This window comes from Arachis ipaensis, chromosome B04 (genome assembly GCF_000816755.2).
Source record: "Arachis ipaensis cultivar K30076 chromosome B04, Araip1.1, whole genome shotgun sequence".
NCBI lineage: Eukaryota > Viridiplantae > Streptophyta > Magnoliopsida > Fabales > Fabaceae > Arachis > Arachis ipaensis.
Genome location: NC_029788.2, coordinates 127,982,856 through 128,003,646, shown reverse-complemented (window position 1 = coordinate 128,003,646; position 20,791 = coordinate 127,982,856). Strand labels below are relative to the sequence as shown.

General features: G+C 36.9%; 1 protein-coding gene and 2 pseudogenes across 1 annotated transcript in view; 1 reads left to right on the top strand and 2 right to left on the bottom strand.

Moving 5' to 3' along the window:
- LOC107635351 (cystathionine gamma-synthase 1, chloroplastic) overlaps nucleotides 1–16,778 on the bottom strand; it is a 29,341-nt gene extending 12,563 nt beyond the window's left edge. Inside the window, exons 1-2 of the mRNA XM_021122043.1 lie at nucleotides 16,714–16,778; nucleotides 10,036–10,042 (exon numbers count right to left, since the gene is read on the bottom strand). Of these exons, the coding sequence (XP_020977702.1) occupies nucleotides 10,036–10,037 (2 nt within the window). The 5' untranslated portion in view covers nucleotides 10,038–10,042; nucleotides 16,714–16,778. The remainder of the gene's footprint in view (nucleotides 1–10,035; nucleotides 10,043–16,713) is intronic.
- Nucleotides 5,326–8,130, top strand: LOC107637302 (annotated as a pseudogene).
- On the bottom strand, nucleotides 16,146–19,743 carry LOC107635349 (annotated as a pseudogene).

Here is a 20,791-nt window from a genome sequence, read left to right as displayed (position 1 = left end):
TAGATAAAATATATAAAATAAATTTTTTTATTAGATTGAAAAAAGAAAAAAAACTTAGTTGTTTCATTATCAAATTGTCAGTTATTGTTTTTAGAATAGGATTTTGATCACGAATAAATTAAGTACACTTGAATTTTGTTAGGATTGAATAGTGTAGATTTAAAAAAGAAAATGTTTAGTTTAGATTTAAAATCTTTTTCAATATAAACTAATTTATATTGGGGTAAAAATGACACAAACATTAAAAAAATGCTAAAATTAAAGTACTATAAGAAAATTATACAGTGAATGATTGAAGCAAGATATTTTTATTATATTTAGATAATTAAATGTATATATCGCATTAACTATGTATTGAAAAACCAGTTAGAAAAAAAAATGTAAGAGAATCAATTTCGAGCTATAAATGAATTTCATAATGATACTATTTAATATTTATTGATGATTGATTTTTCTCGGTTTAATTTAATTTCTGACCGTCAACGAAACCTATAAATAAAGGACGTGATCCAATTTTGCTTTACACTATTATACAAACACTCTCTTACACTCTCTTCTTCGCTGAATCTCTCTGACTCTGATTCAGTGATTCTAATTCTTATTAATTTTATTTCACTTTTCGAACTCAATTCTACTCTTAATTCAGGTTTGCTTCTTAGCACGTTACCTTCTTTGGAATTTCTTTTTTTTTTCTTCCTTAGTGTTCATATTGTGTTTTATTTAAGTGGTGTTAAGTTGGGTTGATGGAGAACTGGAGTAACAGAATTTGGGTTTTGATGAGGGAATGGATTCTGCAGCTTCTTCTAATTGGGTTGTTTAAGTTTTGGAAGAGATTAATGAGCAATGAAGGGTGTTATTGATGGGAATACTGTGTTTTATTTCGTAGCATCATGGCTGTTATAACAACAACAAGGAGGACTGAACGGTTCCGTCGTACAACACCACCAACATGTAAGTATTGGCTAGCTGGGAGATGCAACAGAAATCCTTGTCGATTTTCATATAGCTTACCAACCTCACCATCCAATGTATACTATAAGGCCAATACAACATATAAGCATTCGAAGAAGTCTGATTTGCCCCTTGAGAAGATGGCCAGTTCCTCTGCTAAGAAGGCAATAAATTGCGCACCCAAGGCCTTTAAGAAGCCAGAAATTTGTGCACTAAAGGCTGTTGAGTGCAGACCAGAAGCTATATCTATTGAGAAGCCAAGCAAGTGTGAACAAAAGGCTGTATTGATTGAAAAGACTGCAGACGTGGAAGATGTGGCCACTGTTGCTAAGGCTTCTGTGGATAAATCACGCAATATTTGCAAATATTGGATGACTGACAATTGTGTGCTGTTAGGTACCAGACAAATGACACAGCAAAATATAGAGATGAAAAATTAGAAATTTGTATAAAATATGGAAGCAATTGAATAACTTTCTTTGAGAATTACAACTTCTCTCTATTACAAGGAGATTACAATAACACTCTCTCTTTACAAAAGGAGAACACACTTCTCTCTCTATATATAGAAGAAAACTACTCAAAGAAATATTATGTTATTCTATCTGGATGACTTGATTGAAATGAATTAAAGAAAAACTCAATTTATAGGTGAGTCTCTTCAATATGAACCATCCGTTAATTAGAGGTATATAATTCTTCTCTTTTTCAACCATTAAAATTCTAAGGTTATAAACTAAGATTGTTTATTACCTTTCATTTTATTTAGTTATTATTTATTTATATATTTTCTAAAATTAGCTTTACTATTTTTTCACAATCTCCCACTTAAAGCTAATTTTGATAAATTTTTAAAATTCATGTTGCTCATGTATTCCATAGGCCGTATGAGGATCTACATCATTCAAACTTTTCTATGTTGATTGGTTTTGTCATGACATCTGATAGGTTATCTTTCGTGTGAATCTTCTGCATATCAACACTTCCTTCTTCTACTACTTTCCGAATAAAGTGATATTGTACTCCAATGTGTTTTGTTCTTGAATGAAAGGCAGGATTCCTTGCAATGTGCAAGGCACTCTGACTGTCACAATACACAGAAATCTTCTGTTGTTTGTGCCCGAGTTCTTCTATCAACCTTTGGATCCAAATAGCTTCCTTGCATGCTTGTGTAGTTGCCATATATTCAGCTTCTGTAGTAGATAAAGCTACAACAGTTTGTAATTTAGATAGCCAGCTCACAGCTCCTCCTGCAAGCATGAACACATATCCTGTAGTAGATTTTCGTTTATCAAGATCACCTGCAAAATCTGAGTCGACATATCCATTGACAATGAATTCCGATCCTCCAAAACATAATGCAACATTCGAGGTCCCTTTGATGTATCTCAAGATCCTCTTAACAACATTCCAATGCTCTTTACCCGGATCTGCCATAAATCGACTTACCACCACAACTGCTTGAGCAATATCTGGCCTTGTACAGATCATGGCATACATAAGGCTTCCCACTGCTGATGCATACGGTACTCGAGACATTTCCATCCTCTCTGCTTCACTACTAGGGCACATACTTGAGGATAATTTGAAATTCATAGGAAGTGGGATTGAAATTGGCTTACATTCTTGCATATTGAAGCGTTGTAAGATTTTTTTCAAATAATTCTTTTGCGATAGCCAGATCTTCCTATCTTTTTTGTCTCGGTGAATTTGCATCCTAAAATCTTGTTTGCTGGTCCCAAGTCTTTCATATCAAACTCCCTAGCCAACTGTACCTTCAATTCTTGGATTTGATCTTTGTTGGGACCTATCACCAACATGTCATCCACATACAACAGCACAATGATGAAATCATTATCACCAGACCTCTTGTAATAAGTACAATGATCTGAACTAAGTCTGTTGTATCCAAGGCTAATAATGAAAGAATCAAATCTCTTGTACCAACACCTTAGCACCTGCTTTAGACCGTACAGAGATTTAGTTAACCTGCAAACCAAGTTTTCTTTTCCTTGTTCTTCAAAACCTTCTGGTTGGAGTATATATATCTCTTCTTCAAGTTCTCCATGAAGAAAAGCAGTCTTTACATCTAATTGCTCTAGATGTAAATCAAATGCAGCACACATAGCCAAAACTACTCTAATAGTAGTTAGTCTCACCACTGGAGAAAATATTTCATTGAAGTCAACACCTTCTTTCTGAGCATATCCCTTGACAACCAATCTTGCACAATATCGTTCCACCTGATCATTACTATCTCGTTTGATCTTGTAAACCCATTTGTTACCAATGACTTTCCGACCTGCTGGAAGTTCAACAAGTTTCCAGGTATGGTTTCTATGTAATGCCTCAATTTCTTCTTGCATTGTTGTCATCCACATAGAAGCGTCTGGATTGCGCATAGCCTCCATAAAAGTTGTTGGTTCTCCATCTTCTGTCAAAAGACAATATGCATCATGGTTTGTCAAAACATAATTTGAGTGCCATGATGGTATTCTTCTTTGTCGAGTGGATCGACAAACTTCTATGTCATTGGCCTCTGCTTCTTGTTCTTCGTGCTGTGGTTCTGCTTCAGAAAGATCACCTTCTCTGCATTTTTCATCTATTTGAACAGTGGTTATCTCTTTAACAGTGCTGTCATTTTCTTGTTCCTTTTGCAATTCATCTTCTGCAAATATCACATCTCTACTGACAACTACCTTGCGGGCACTGGGATCCCACAGGCGATACCCCTTAACTCCGTCAGCATAACCCAATAATATACATTTTCTAGACTTTGGGTCCAGCTTTGTTCTTTCCTGGGAATTGTACATTACGTACACAGGACAACCAAATATATGTAAAGAAGAATAATTAGGTGGCTTACCTTGCCACATCTCCATTGGTGTCTTCAACCCAATTGCAGTTGATGGTGACCGATTTATCACATAACAGGTGGTTTTAACAGCTTCTGCCCAAAAAGACTTAGCTAAACCTACAGCTTGTAACATAGCTCGTGCTCTTTTTAGGAGAGTCCTATTCATTTGCTCTGCTACACCATTTTGCTGAGGCGTGTATACAACTGTGAATTGCCATTGAATACATGCTTGCTTGCAAAATGTTAGAAAATCACCATCGACATATTCTCCTCCATTATCTATCCTTAAACACTTGATCTTCTTTCCAGATTCAAGTTCTAACTTTGCTTTGAACTCTTTGAACATCGCAAACATGTCTGACTTCTTTTTGATCGGGTACACCCATAGCCTCCTAGAGTAATCATCAATAAATGATACAAGATATTTTGCTCCTCCTAGGGACATCTCCGACGATTCCCACACATCAGAATGAATCAACTTCAATATGTGCTTGCTCCAAGCAGTTGATCTACCAAACGTCAATCTATGTTGTTTGCTTGTAACGCAGTGCTTACAAAACGGTAAGTTTACCGATTTGAGCCCGGGAATGAGATTACGTTCTACAAGAATCTTCAAGCCTCGTTCTGACATGTGGCCTAGTTTGCAATGCCATATCATCGTCATTTCTTCTTGGCTTGTTGAAGCAACTGATGCCTCTGCCTCTTGCAAAGTATCTCCAACAAGCATGTATAGATTTGCTGCAATCTTTTCTGCTTTTATTACCACAAGAGCTCCTTTAACAACTTTCAAGATCCCACTTTCAATATGAGTCTTGCAGCCAAGTTCATCCAATTGCCCAATCGACAACAAATTCTTCTTCAAGCCTTTCACGTGTCTTACCCCTTGAAGTGAACAAATAGAACCATCAAATATTTTTATTTTGACAGTACCCATTCCAACAATTTCTAAGGCATGATCATTTTCCATAAACACCGATCCTTCCGAGACAGGTTCATATGTACAAAATCAATCACGATGAGGAGTCATGTGCCATGTTGCTCTTGAATCAACAATCCAAACATCAGTGAGCTGTTTGCTACCTTTAGAACCAATTGTTGCTTCGCCATACAGGATTTCTCCATCATCAGAGGTGCTCGCAACACATCCTTGAGAACTTGATCCTTCTGGAACCTTCTCTATACTCTTCTTATTCCAATAATCTTTCTTGAAGTGCCCTCTCTTTCCACAATTGTAGCATTTGACCTGCTTCTTACTTTGTAACTTTGGTCTACTTTGACTCCCACTGAAACCACGCTCCATTGATCTCCCTCTTGTCATCAACAAAGCCTCTTCTTGTTTTGAGCTTTCTAATCTATCTTCCTTATTCTTGCGCCTAGATTCTTCTTCAAGAACCGCAGCAGCCATGTCATCAAAAGAAAGATAATCAGTCAAAATATTATTAGTTAAGTTAATGATAAGCTGATCATATAAATCTGGTAGACTTTGAAGTAAGAGCTCTGCACGTTCGTTTTCCGCTATGGTATATTCCAACGATGAGAGTTGGGAAAATAGCGTATTTAGGTTGTTGATGTGATCCGTTGCCGATGTGGATTCACTCATTCGAAGAGTATAAAGTCTTCTCTTCAAGAATATCTTGTTGTGAAGTGACTTGACTTCATATAATTTGGTGAGAGCATCCCAAATTTTCTTTGCTGTCATTTTCTCTGCTACACTTGATAAAACTGAATCAGCTAGTGTCAAGTGTAAGTTTGCAATAGCATTGTTGTCCATCTCCTTCCATTTTTCATCTGTAATTCCAGTGGGTCTACTTTCAATTGCTGTCACGCAATTGTCTTTTCTCATAATGGCTTTTATTTTCAATTTTCATATGGAAAAATTACTCCCACTGAATTTTGGAATTTCATACTTTGCTGCCATTTTTTTAAGACGGTAACTCGCAGCGAAAAAAAAAAGGAAAATTAATCAGCAACCTTAGGCTCTGATATCACTGTTAGGTACCAGACAAATGACACAGCAAAATATAGAGATGAAAAATTAGAAATTTGTATAAAATATGGAAGCAATTGAATAACTTTCTTTGAGAATTACAACTTCTCTCGATTACAAGGAGATTACAATAACACTCTCTCTCGACAAAAGGAGAACACACTTCTCTCTCTATATATAGAAGAAAACTACTCAAAGAAATATTATATTATTCTATCTGGATGACTTGATTGAAATGAATTAAAGAAAAACTCAATTTATAGGTGAGTCTCTTCAATATGAACCATTCATTAATTAGAGGTATATAATTCTTCTCTTTTTCAACCATTAAAATTCTAAGGTTATAAACTAAGATTGTTTATTACCTTTCATTTTATTTAGTTATTATTTATTTATATATTTTTTAAAATTAGCTTTACTATTTTTTCACATGTGCATGGTGACTTGTGTCGGAATTTGCATTCATGGTTTTATGGTGATGGGTTTTCTGCGCTTGCAAAGCTTCATGAACACAACAAGGTATATACATGTCTGATTCCACCTTTTATTATTTGATATGAACATACAAAAGTATATTCAATTTAGTGTATTTGGTAAACTAATTCTGTAGTTAATTGTCTTGGTAAGTGAATATTACAATTGAAATAAGTTTGAGGGCGAGAAAATTTATTTCTAAGATGTTTACTCTAGTTAAACTAATATTCAAATTTTGTTGACAGGCAATTACTGGTATTGCACTGGCGGCTGGTTCAGACAAACTTATTTCTGGTAGCACTGACGGCACAGTTCGTACATGGGACTGCAACACTGGCCGTTGTGTTAACATGATCCATCTTAATTCTGAAGTTACTTCACTCATATCTGAAGGCCCATGGATTTTTGCCCGTGTGAAAAATGCTGTGAAGGTAAGCTTATACTTCATTCCTCATTTGTTTTATTGTAATAATGGTATCTTATGTATAGGAGCTTTAACTGTAAACTTATAATTTGATTGTGGTTGTTTTGTTAAGGCTTGGAATATTCAGATGGGTGCAGATGTTACTCTTGATGGACCTAAAGGGCAAGTCCTTTCCTTGAATGTTGGCAATGATATCCTCCTTGCTGGAGCAGAGGTAAATTACCTTGCAGTTATTTAAGATTTGTTTATAGTTAGCCATTTACTACTGACAATTTCAGCTACTTATGTTGTCCATTAGTTTTTAAATAATCTATTTAAATTGCAGGATGGTGTTATTTATGCTTGGAGATGCAGCTTTGAGTCTCCTTTCAAAATGGTTACAACACTAAGTGGTTATAGTAAACCAGTGGTTTGTCTTGCTATTGGATGTCACAAGATGCTTTATTCTGGATCCATGGACCATAGCATTAAGGTAGTGTTTTTGTTTATGTATTTATTTCAATGTGAGATGTGCTTCATGTAATTTGCACACTATTCCCCTTTAGCTAACCAATTTCTTCTGATATTTGTTACCCTGCTATCTACAGGTTTGGGACCTTGATACATTACAGTGCACAATAACACTTAACGGGCATACAGATGTTGTCACATCACTTATTTGCTGGGACAATTACTTGTTATCGGGTTCATCTGTGCACAGTCAATGTTTGGGTGTGCACGGAGGAGGAAACTCTAGAAGTGACATACACTCACACTCATGAAATTGTAAGTTGTTCAACCAAACATTTTGTTCACAAATATGTCGTTTAAGCTGATATTTTAATTTTGTTTAAGAAGGAGGTGATTGATTTTTCCAATTCATTTTTTTATTTTATTTGTTATTATAGGTTGTTCTTGGACTGTATGGAATGACTGATGCAGAGATCAAGCCAATATTATTCTGCTCGTGCAAAGATAATTCAGTTCGTATGTATGAATTGCCGACGTGAGTGATGATAAGGGCTTTTTTTTTTTTACTGTTGTAGCTATTTACTGTGCCTGCTTCTACAGGTTTCTAGAGAGAGGTCGCCTATTTACAAGACAAGAAGTTCGATCCTTTGAGATAGGCCCTGGAGGACTCTTTTTCATTGGAGATGGGACTGGTTTGCTGAATGTGTGAAAATTGTTAGAAGAGCCCAAGGTGCCAACCTCCTCAGCTACAACAAAAAAGATTCTGGAGGAGGAGAGGACTACAAGTTCATTGGCATTGCATCAGGTAGAAAATGTTTGTCAATTGTCTGAAAAGTAGTAAAATACATAAGATCTTGAGTTACATGATGAGTTATTCTAATTACTTTTATGTGGTGACCTTATCTTTATTCTCTGAATGTATGAATTAACTGAGCATACTTGATGTTGGAGTTGGGCATATTGGTTCTTGAGGTACAAGAATTTAGAGAAGTATTATTGATTCTCTGAAATATCAAAAAGATTGATTCTTGAAGCAAAAGAAATAGCAAAAAAAAAAAAAGAAAATAAAAAAAAGTCCAAGGTTTTGAGTATCAATGGTTAGGAGGGTCGAAAATTGGCCTAAAAAGCTCAAAAGAGTTGTTCTCCCTAACTATATGCTTGTGGTGTGAAAGTGTCAAGTAATCCTTGAGACTGAACATTTAAAGTCGTGATCCAAAGGTATTAAATAGTACGTTTAAGGCTCTGAGCACCAATGTCTGGGAATTTAAGCAAAGCTAAATTCGAATCCAAAGGGTTCTCCAGTTAAGTGCTTGTGGTGTTTATGTATCAGGTAGTAATACTTGAAAACAAAACACTTAGAGTCACGGCTAGACTCAAAGGTACAATGCACCAAAAGAAATAAAAGATGTGTTCAAGAATCAAGAAAAACTTAAAAGAAGAGAGTCAATAATATGATCCGGATTCTAGTTTTAAGGGATATCAATATTGCTGAACTTCAAAGAAAAGAGAGATGTCAAAGCTATTCAAAAATAGAGAGTTAATAGCCCCATTCAGTAATTAAAGTGATCAGAGTGACTAATCGGCACAGAGCGAAATGCCACTCAATTGAAAAGCATAGTAGCTCACCCCTTCCTTTCAGTACGTGAAAGAAGGAAGTCCCTCTCTTTCACTGTCTTACTTCGGTCCCTCTCTCGCCAAAAACATAAGGGCCTTCAAGCCCACAAAGACTTGCCCTTCTTCTATTATATTAGCCTGGTCCCTTCGAGAAGAGAGGATATGTAGGTAGCTTCCTTTTCTCTTGTTGTTGGAACTCTTCATGCCTTTACCAATCACCAAGAACTCATTCTAATCGTGAGATTCTATTACCTGAGATCTGGGGGGTAAGAATGAAATGCTTAAACAGGATGCTTTGCTTCATCTGATCGATCAATTCATCTTTGTAAGGGGGCAAGTGCGTTGTGGGAAACTATAGAAGAAAGAAGAAAGGAGAAAGCTTGACCTCGAGTTGCTCTATTCGGTTAGCGATAGCTTTCAATCAGGATAGCTGAATTGAGATTTCGTAAGAGAAGGCCTTATCCCTACTAGGTGAATGAAAGGCTTTAAATAAATCGTGAGATAGGGGTATAGGATGGCTTCTTTCCGTATGAAAATTGTCTTTTTGACACTGAAGAGTATGGACTATGGACGGGTCTTGACTAGTTAGAGAAGAGAAAGAGGAGTTTGGGCACAGCCCCGGGGAATAATCAAATAAGGTTCTTCAAGACCAGTCAAGAATCCCCAAGTGTCTAAAGAAAGATGCATGAAATCTCAGTTTTCAGACTCAGTTGAACCGAGGCCTTACTATTGAAATGAACTGGAATTTCCGATAGATGTGACCCCTATCCAGAGAAGGGAAATAGGGAAACCCCCTAGAGCATGGGTTCCGGGGAAAGAAAGAGTGAAGAGAGATTACCTTAGAGCCGTAAGTCAAGAAGGGGTCTCCCACTCTTAGAGAACCGATTCCAACCCTCTTGGAAAAGACTACCTCGGTCCTTGACTTGCTTCGTTGCATCGGTCGAATAACGATTTTCTAGGGCAGGTTTTTGGGAACAAGTCATAGGTCACCCGTGAAAGCTCTTGTTTCAGCTCCAGCGTACACAATATTCATTTCCTTTTAGGGTAAGATACCCTGGCTTTCAGTTGCAGTACTGGTCATTGGCGACCTTGGGACACATTTCAAGTGTACTGGGCACCCCCTCTTTGCTTATAGACTCAGCACAGAAAAAGCAAGGCTCTCCTTTGAGATCAGGATGTTATACCGCTTTTCCCTGGGAAGGCATATATGATAATAGTCCGCTTTGTGAAAGTCTCATAAAAGCTCACTTCGCGGAAATGACATCCATCCAACGAGATATGCTTCGGGTAACATTCCCTGATCTGAAATTTCGTTAGTGAGCTGCTTCGGTCTATCCCTTCACTTAACCGAAAGCGTACACTCAACTTTGATTATCCAATGGGTAGGTTTATTGCGCACTCACGCCAAGTGCTACCACCTCATCCTGTTCCTGAACGGTGAGGCATCCCAAGCCCCTGTAACATTTGGCTTTTTGCATCCTTCTTCCCTGGAAGAGCAACTGAACCTTCGCTACGTTCCAGCTAGTCTAACTACCTCAGTGAACCAGAGAAAGCATCTCTATTCAAAGCAATCCAACCAAGCCAAGCAGCTATAGATCTTGAGCGTCTTGCAAGGGCATCTGCTTGTCTATTTTTTTCTTGGGACATGCTCTATGGTCACATCACCAAGCCACCCAATAAGCCATTTTGTTTGCGTAATTATAGTATGGAATCAATTCAGGACAGGCTTTTTAACTGAATAATTACCAAGGAGTTGATTGATCACCAATTTCAAATCTCCATAAGAGTTGCAACTCTTTCAAATCCACAGCCATCTCAAGTCAAGTATGAGGGCTTGGTACTCTGCGAGATTATTGGAACAAGGTTTCGACAAGGTGAAGGAGTGCGGCAGCACTTCTCCTTCAGAAGTAAGAAAGAGGACTCCAGCTCCATCTTGATGAGCGGCACCATCAAAGTACATCTTCCATGGTGGAAGAATTTCGACCACAAGCACATCTTCATCAAGTCGTCAAACAATTCCCATTCAGGGTCAAAGAACTAGTAAATTCTTTTCTTTCTTCTTTTGCTTTTTTGGTTTTCTTATTAAAGGAAGGTTTCAACCTGGCATAAGCAAAGGTACCCCGCTCATTAGTCACTTCCCCTGCATGGTCAACTCTTGCCGGGTTAATGTATTTGAATTAATCATATATTCATTCTTACGCGTAGAGATACCTATTTCTAGTGGTTTGTTCCTGCATCAATAATAGCTTGAAGCTATAGTTTAAGAGAAGTGACAAGATCATCAAAAAGGGAGGCACTCAAGCTTGACTATACGATTGGTAGAAAATATTTTAGACTTGAGCATACACCTTCTTCCTCTATGGATAGGGCGACGTGACACGCAATGGATCGGTTAGAAAGGAGAACAAATTGATCACATGTCCCCTTCTCAACAACCTTTCCCGCATCAGTAGATAGAGTAGATTTCCTATCCTTGGTCAACCTAAGGATTTTCTTCTCTCTATATTTAGTTACCACCGACCCGAGCCTATGCGAAGCAAGCCTACACCCTAGACTGGCTCCAGGCCAAAGTGATGAAAGGGCAAACGGTCGTATATCGTAATATAATAGAAAAAGGTCCATGAGAGAAAGCCTAGCCCTATCTTAACCTTATGATCCTAGTCAGCTCGTTTCTGTCTTGAGGCCAATAACCAGTGACTCTTTTGTTAACCACATGTAGAATATCTTTTGTAGTCGGGTAGGAAAACGTCAATCTATCTTTTCTTTAGTGTGTAACCGATTTCTATATGTTAAGCTCCCCCTTTTTTCTCTCCTTTGCTTTTGCCCCTCTTTCCTGTAAAGCAGCTTCTTAGAGTTGGCTTTTGCAATTGCAATCTGTCTCTGTCTGGCTCCTCGCTTTGAACTCAAATAAGACCTTCTTTTGGTCGAGTGACTTCGTTCCTGGTCTTCTTATTCCCTTCGCTTCCCCAGCCGCTGCCTCTAAGGCCCAAGTACTTTTTTTGTTTGATCAAATGATTTCAAATTTCTCTTTACCAAGGGAAGAGAGCGTGGATCAGGTGTCCTCTTGGATGTTCCAAACCACCATCTTGGACTTCCAGCATTTGCTTCAGACAGAAAGTTTGGGACTCAAAGTGTGCCCTCATGAGGCAGGGAAAAACTTCCAAATGTGTCTTTTACGTAACTTGGATAGCTGAGTGGTCAATCCTGCACCAATCGTTGATTTGTCTCCATTCTGCCTGATCTCCAAGGCTATTGAAAAAAGTGAATAAAAAGCCTAAGCGAGACAAGAAGGAATGTTGGAGCTATTCCCTTAGTGACATTAGCATCTTTCTTTCGAACATTCGGACATTGTAGGCTCTCCTCCAACAAAGGACTGGGAAACAAAAACTCACATTCCCGAATAAGCAGAAAGTCTAGGAAGATATCAACCATGGATGGAAGGTCTCCTGTAAGCCAGAAGGTCCTACTAAGTGGTCTAAGTCGAATCCCTTCCTTGAATGGTTAAGGAAAGCTTTCATATAATGTCTTTGTTCGTACCGGACTCTTTGACTTGGTTGGAACTGTAACCTTGAATTAGTGGGGAGACTGCTGCTACTACTATTTCCTCGCTGAGGGAGAGGTGGACGAAGGGTGACGTAGGAAGTAGTTCAAGCTGGCTTGTAGTTTTAGGCTATCGATTGGTCAACCGCCACTCAATGTCTGGCTTTAGACCTTTCTTGAGCAAGTCGGTGGCACCCTACTATCAGTGTGGATTTTTGATCTATTTCTGAAAAAAAAAAAGAGAAGGGATCCTTATGCTCAATTAGTTGAGGACGCACAACAAAAAACTATCCAAATCCAGGGTGTAATAGACGAATTGGAAGAAGAAACGTCTTCCATGGACAATGTGGATGAGATCATAAGGAAGTTCTCAAATAAGCTAAGAATCCAAAGTTCCTCTTCCTCCTATAAGGAAGGTGATTTGCCGACAGAACCAGAATGAACCGCCGCCGTGAAAGAGGTAACAAAAGAGTTTGCAATGTCGAGAATGAAACTTATTTTTAGTTGAGGGCCCCTCTCCTTAACTTATCGAATAGGGGCGAGTAGCTTCACCCCTCTCCCACATGGTCGAGTGGCTTTGGAAAGATAGTTCGCCAGGTCTGTCTATTTGTATACATTGGCAAGAGAAGCCTAGGTACCCATTCGCCGGAGTGAGCTTTGAAGATGCTCGAGCGAAGCGAGAGGAAGGAACAAAGTAACTCGACCGTAAGGGAGAGGAGAAGGAGAAGAAATCCAATACCAAGAGTGCTGTGTATCATACACATATCCAATAGCAAGAGTGCTATAGCAAGCTATCAGGTGTCGCAACCCGGACTCCCAACAATTGAAGTCATCATTACGTGCCCAACATGAGTGGGCACCTAGGTGTGAGCAAAGTCGATCCGGGAAAGCAAGCCATTTTTAGCTTCCCTATCAGATAATTCCTGAGTCAATACCTGGCTTTGAATAGTAGGCGGCATAAAGACCGTACGGGTGGTGCGAGTTCATAACTCCTTTATAAGAGATAGGGGAGAGATGTCTTTCGACCCCGGGTTATTCGATTTAAGCTTAAAAGAAGGTTGTAGCAGATGGAATTTTGAGTTCTCAAGAAGACATTACCAATCACTTTAGCATTCTCTCTTTGCCTTAAATTGGAGAGTGCAGCAAGGTGCAGGAGGAAGGAGGGAAGGATTACTAACCTCCAAGCTCTTTCCTTATAAATGACTAACGGAATAGTTGAGGATTCAATGATCCTATTCAAATAATATAATGAAGTAGTTTAGTAAATGGAAAGTTTTTCTATTATGCAACATGGAGACTATAGTGCAGAAAACTACATTCCCTTATGTTTAAGAACCTCTTGCCTGGCATGTACTGTCATGTCCCTAACCAGGGAAATGACTTAGAATCGTGATAAGGATTTATTTCGAATAGCTGGTAAATTCATTCTCTTAGTCCGTGGTAGTTCCATTCCAGCCCACCTAGTGCCCAGTCATGCATTTTTAGTCTTAAGCTAAGCGCTTTCCATCTGCCAGCCATCCATCTAAGGTCAGCCCTGCCCTTTTTGTTGGCTTAGAGCGAGTATGAAGTCAGGGAGGAAGAAGAAGAGCCCGGCTGGGCAGGAAGTTTACTGGTTCGCTAGAGCCAGGGAACGAGCACTCAGGGATTAGCATAGAAATGGAAGGCAGAACAAATCCAAAGGCTAATCTGACACTCTAATAATTCCAGGAGAGAAGAGTAAAGATCCTCTAGCCTGAGTCTCAAACTCTGGTATGTAAGGGAGGAGTTGCAACGCTGGCAAGTCTCTAATGTGGACGAAGCCATCAACGAGGCCGAGTCTTTGATAGACTTTGCCCATGCTAAGGGCAAGCATAAAGAGGAAAGGGGCGAAAGCCACTTGACTTACAGGAGAGGGGCAGTCACGCCAAAGGTGGGGGAGACCAAGGCAGTGACAAGGAGACGCGACAAGAACGCGTCAAGGCTCGTGAGGACGGGAATGAGTCCGATGGTAAGCAGCAAAGGCTTTTGCTATTCCAGAGGGCTCTCCCTGCTGGCTCAATGTATGCTATAGCTCCAGAAAGTGTGAGTTTGGCCCCAGGATAGAGAGAAAGGTAAAAGAAAGAGGAGAGGGATGTTTCGTTTCAAGTTCGAGATCTCGTGTAGGTATACATGAGAACAGAGAAGTGTCCTACGGATTCAGAACCGGAAGGTCAGAAAAAAGTTGGAATGCTAGAAAGAAGAAAGGCCGGCTACCAGAGGAGCTATTCTTAGATTATATTAATTCTCCGAGTGGATTTTCGGAGCAAGGAGAGGAATTTGGGACAAAGAGGATAGGAAATGGAGCTGCTCTGCAGATGAATTCCCGGTGCATGTGTTCTTGTTCTCGAAAGCACTCCCAGTCTCTCCCCGGCGCCGGGCTAAGATAGAAAGGCTGGTAACGGCAATGAAAGGGGGTGTGCGTGTCTATCTTTCCTGAGCTAGTGGCATATCGATAAGAGTCATATGCCTCGCCTCGAAGAGAAAGGAATCCAAATCCAATCCCTAAAGCAATTCCGGTAATCAGAGCTATCGGCATTACCGCTGTGGGAGGGGCGGAAGAACTCCTTGCCCTAAGACTGACTGAAGAAGATGGCATCAAGCCCGATTTCATCCTACTTCTATGAGCAGACGATTACTGAACACTTTCAACAGAATGCCTTTGTGCGGCAGTTACTATTTCCGGTGAAGAGTAGCTTTCCCTGCTAATGTACCCGGTCTAGTCTCTAGAGGAGCCTAGCCTTTTTCCTCAAATGTCATTGCTAGCAAGAGCAGAGAGAGAAGAAGCAAAAGCATTACCACCGATCTTTGATCGCAATTGAAGAAGAATATGCTCTTACTGTTCTCGAATGCCCTCTTGCTGCAAGAATGCCTTGTTACAGACAGAAGCAACTGACATAGGGAAAATCGAATGCAAGGTAACTGAATGCTTATCCGGTGTTCGGACGAAAGAATCCCCTGCTCTTGTTCGAGAATCTGCTTCTTGAGAATCAGCTATGGGACGTCGAGGTAGTGCTAATGCTAGCAGTAGCAATAGGGTAAGGTAAAGCAAGGAAGGGAATAAAGATGGCATAGAATCATCTATCGTATCTGCGGTTGATGGTGTTGGAGGAATTACCATTGCTATTGAATCAGATGTGAGGAAGGTTTAGCCTAGCCCCTAACCTATTAAGTAAGAACAGATGCGCGAGCCGCTCGATTATATACGATCTTGGAATAAAGGGATTGAGAACTACTGCTTAGGCGAAGATTCGCTGTTTTCCAGCTCACTCTGTCTTGAAACCTAACCTTACCACAGGATACCGACTTAACACGGTATTATCAGCCCATTTCGAAGTAACGCGCTGGCTGCACTCCTTAGACCTAGCTTCATGTGACAACTCTAACTTCCAATGTATAATGTAACATTCTATGTATTATACAATTCTCAATAAGACCATCAGTTTTGAAAAGTATGCATGTTGTTTTAAATTCTTCATTTAACTTCTGAAATTATAATATCGGTTTTGATTTTTTTTTTAAGGAGAAAGAAAAAAAAAGTGACCAATTGAAAAACTACATAATAATACGCAACATAATTTTGGACTGTTAGAACTTTTCTGCAGCATTTAGGTCCCTTCGTAGAACCTCAAAACAGAATGGAGAAACAAGTCTTTGTAGATGAAAACTTCTGTGTCTTCGTACTAACCTCAATCCAACTAGTGTACACCCCTTACTTTTTTTAGTTACAAGCTTCAAAAAGTTATTTATAAGTATAAACCCTTTTGGTCATAGGATACTTCCAAGATGGAAAATTTGACTCTGAATTGGAAATGCACTCAAGCTTTTAAGTTCATGATTGAATAAATGTAAGGATGAAAATCTTGAGAGTTTGAATAAACTTTACCGTTTTAATGATGATGAGCATAATAAGTCTAATGTGCCAATTGAATTATTTGAGAAGACACCCAACTTGGAAACAATGGAAGTAAGTTACGTCTATTTACACCTTCAACAGCGAAAATATTAATACGCCCTGAGGAGTTGCAAGTTGAGTATTGCGAATCAAGTTTCTAGAAGGATTCAAGTTTCTTACAACTCGAGTGATGATTCGGTCTTCCACCATGATCTTAATGCTGCTGCAGTATGACAGTTTATAAGTCAGGTAATAAATAAATAAAGATCCTTCTCCAAATAAAATTTTATTATGTTCAAGAGAAATAATTTCTACACTTGGCTATATAAACTGAAGTGATGAACAATTTATATTCAGTGATTTCAACTTTAAGCAACAGGATGGAATATTGATTAGTTTTAGAATAATGACAGTTTCTAAGTCAGTTTCTAGAGGTGGTTTCAGGCTTCCATTTCTAAAAGAAGTCATTGTTAATGAATGTAAATGCATGACAAGTTTGTTTCCCGCATCGGTTTTCAAAGACAAGATACGAAAATTAGATGTGAGAAACTGTGTCAAGTTAGAGGAAATTTTTGGAAAATATGAAGTCATAACTGCAGGGAAAGAAAATAATAAAGAGCTTTTGATGTTCCCTTGCTTAACCACCTTGACTCTTTGGGAATCGCCAGCTGAAGATGTTTGTAGATGTCTAGATGATCTTGAAAATGTTTATCATTGTCCCGAGCTGAAGATGTTTGCAGATGATCTTGAAAATTCTACATATTCAAACACAGGATCTTCAAAATTCTACATATTCTTCACTTTGGACTACTTCAAGTGGACCTCCAAAACATCTTATTCCTCAAATTGTTGAGTTTCCATGATGACTTACATTCATTTCCAGATGATTTCGTCTCAGCGATTCAACTAACTGCTATAGAACAGATCGCAGTGGTCGATAGTGGCTTCAAACAGATATTCAACTCACAAAGGCCTGAGCTTGACACTCAAAATTATACCAAAATTCTTTCACAGCTTAAAGGATTGGTTCTTAGGGATTTATACTAGCTTGAATCCATAGGCTTTGAGCAAACCTGGATGGCCCCACTTCCTGAAAATTTTGGCATGTAATTGTTTGATGAACTTGGCACCATCTACTGTCTTAGTGATTTGTTTACATCCTCAACTGCTAACAGTTTTTCTGAACTGAAAAAGATGTCCATATCAAACTGTGAGGAGTTAGAGACAGTAATGGTTGGAGGCTCGAATTAACATAATAAATGATACTTAGAGGTCTGAAGTTCCACATTAGCTACAACAAATGTACCAATATTTTTCTTTTTATTCATAATAGTCTTATTATTAATTTATTATGCTAATAATAAGTAATTTCACACCAAGATTGATTATCAATTCATATAGAGATGGGTTCACTTTTCTTTACAATTGAATTATGAGACTTATGATTGTAGAAGAAAATGAGTATACATAACCCAACTCACTTGAATTAGAATGAAGAAACATCACTCTGAAAATAGAAAAGGCCAGAAGAGGCATTTGAAAGCAATGCTAATTTGACAGCAGTAGCAGCACCTTCTTCTGCCGTTAAAAGTCCAGTATTGGCAGTTATATCGGTTTTAACACAACCGGGACACACACTATTGATGCATATAGTAGGGTACTTTTTAGCAACAATTTTGTATATGCATTCATAGCAGCTTTTGAGATAACATAGGCACCAAGAACCTTAGGCCATTCTTTTCTTTCTAAACACCCTTCTTTGATATCTTTCAGAAATTCATTCAACACTTCATCAACTCTCTCTTCTGTAAGGTTTTCAGCATCACCCAAGATTCCTTTAGCCCATTCATTTGATACACGCTGAATTATTAGACATTGAAAGCAATAATAATGAGAGTTACCAAAACAGAATCATAAAATAGTAATGGAGAATAAAAAGTAATAAAATAAGCCTATTAGTAGAGCAACAACCAAATTTAGTGAAGCAATCTAAGATCTACTAATTTTTTTTAAATAAAAGTTTAATTATTCTGTTGGTTTCCATAATTTCATCAAAATTTTAATTAGATCTTTATAGTTTAAAAGTTTGTATTGACTATTGAGTCTCTATATTAGAAAAAAACTTTTCCTTCATTCTTTTTTTAACTATAATTTTGTTAAAAAAATAATTTTATTTTAAATATTTGATTTTGTGTTTGATGTAGAATGAATATGGAATATTCTAAAAGCAAATATTTTAGCATTAGTTCATTTTTTCTGAAAAATAATAATTAGTAAAGATCTAATTATAAATTTTTATCTACTATAAAGATCTAATCACATAATTAGCAAAATTATAGAGATTATTAGAATAATTAAACCTTAAAAAAACACAAATATCCTACCTTTAACTTTCATAGGAAGGATGATACATTCACAATTCTTGGTGATTCAGATAATTGGAGAAAAGGAAGAAGGGCTTCAGATGTTCTTTTAGCACCATAATAATTTATTTGCAAGCATTCTTCGGCTAACTCAAATGTTTGAACGATTTTGGCTTTCTCTATTCCATCATCTGATAATTCCTAAAAATTTCACCCAATTCAATATTCTTAGATTAAAAGCTAAGATTGTGTTTGGTATATATTTTTTTAATTCTAAAATAGAAAATGTTGAAAAATAAAAAAATATGAGCCAAACTGGCTGTAAAATTCTTACCCTGCTTTTGAATAACACTTGAGGGACCAAATCATTGTCCTTAATCACAAGTCCACCAATCCCTGCATTGTTGATCTACAAAATGCAATTCTTTTCTTCAAGAATAATATTCAAACATCAATATATATGTCAAGGAAAAAGATAGAATCCATTTCAATTGAAAGCTACCAAGTCAAGGTTATTAATTAAGGCAATGAACTCATTCCTGGTTAGTATCCAAAATTAATAACATAAACCCTAAACATGACTTGATAGTAATTAAACCTCTTAGCATGCAGAGCTTCATACGAGAAGTTTAATTTATTAATTCAGAACAAATTAGTCAATTACATTTTTTTAGTGGAATTGTAAGGGAAAAAAATCAACAAACATGAAAATAAATGAGAAAATCCCAAATATATATATAGTTGACTAAGTCAATGAAACTTGTTTCTGAGTAGAAAAATGCAAACATGGAAATTTTATTTTCACATAATTCATTTTGTATCCCCTTTCATGCAAACAAAAAAAAGAAAGAAAAAGAAAGTGATATATATATATATATATATAGAATTTAATTTGTCAAGTTACCAAAATGTATGTGGAGTTTTCCAAATTCGGATTTGATGAAATTTGCAAGAGAATCCACACTAGCAGGAACAGCAACATCAAGGTGGTGAAAGAGCACAAGATGAGAGAGATCTTTGAGAGTTTCCAAAGCATGAAGGCCTCTCTTCTCATCTCTTGAAGTCAACACAACCTTCACTCCATTTGAAGCTAATTGCCTTACTATTTGAAGTCAACACAACTGCATATCTGATTAATTTGGAAAATAATGTAACTTCATTTTTCTTAGAAAAAAATACTGAAAATAGAAACTAAAACGAAACAGATCCTGTTTAACATCAAATAGGGTTTGAAGTATATTAAAAAAGAGCATTGAAAATGCTAGTGTCTCAAGCAAAAATACTACAAGAAAATAGTGGTGTACTTTACCTCTGGCGCTTGTTCCATCTTTAATTTGAGGCTTTGTTCGTTTCTAACGAAGATAAGTTAAGGCTTCAGTTCATCAGCACTATTTTCATGCATGTATGCCACTTGCCATTATTTCCGTCTTACAAGTTTGCTGAGATAACAATCAATTTGAGTTTTTAAGTTGATTAATTTGTTTCAGTTTTATAACCGTTAAACAAGAAGTTAGCCTTATGTAAAAAAAAAAGCACTCAAATAAAGATGTTTAAAATATTTTTTTAAAGATGTATTTTAATAATTAAAATTTAGTATATATAATTGATTAAATTGGGCTCATTCTTAAACGCTCCTTGCTAAGTATAGAGTGCTGCACACCTTGTGAATTCGTAAATCTGAACTCTTTATTTATTATATTTTATTTGAATGGTCTGGATTTAAAAAGATAACCTGTTAATCAGGTTAATCATTTTTTGATAAGTTTTAGATTTTTTTTGTAAATCTCAGGTATTGGGCTGAAGTTCAAAATAAAAAAAATAGTATATAAATATTAAAAACAACATATTTTTATTAACAATTTTTTTATTGAAATATGTCATTTTACTATATTTATAATATATTATTTGGGATAATTATATTATTTTAGTTAATATATATTATTAGTTTTTCTTAAAATAATTTTTTTTTTCTTTGGTTCAAATACTATGACAATAAATTTTTTTTACGTAACTGCGTCTACTCAATAAATATTATATTAATTTATTTCTATATTGTATGTAAAATAAATAATTAATATTTAAAAAAGTTAATAAAAAAAAGTATTTTTTTTACCAACTCTTAGGTGAATATAGAGACTATGTCATTTGAACTATAACTCGTTGGCAAAGAAAGAAATATTATATATTATATATTAAATAAAATAATTATTTAGTAGGCTCA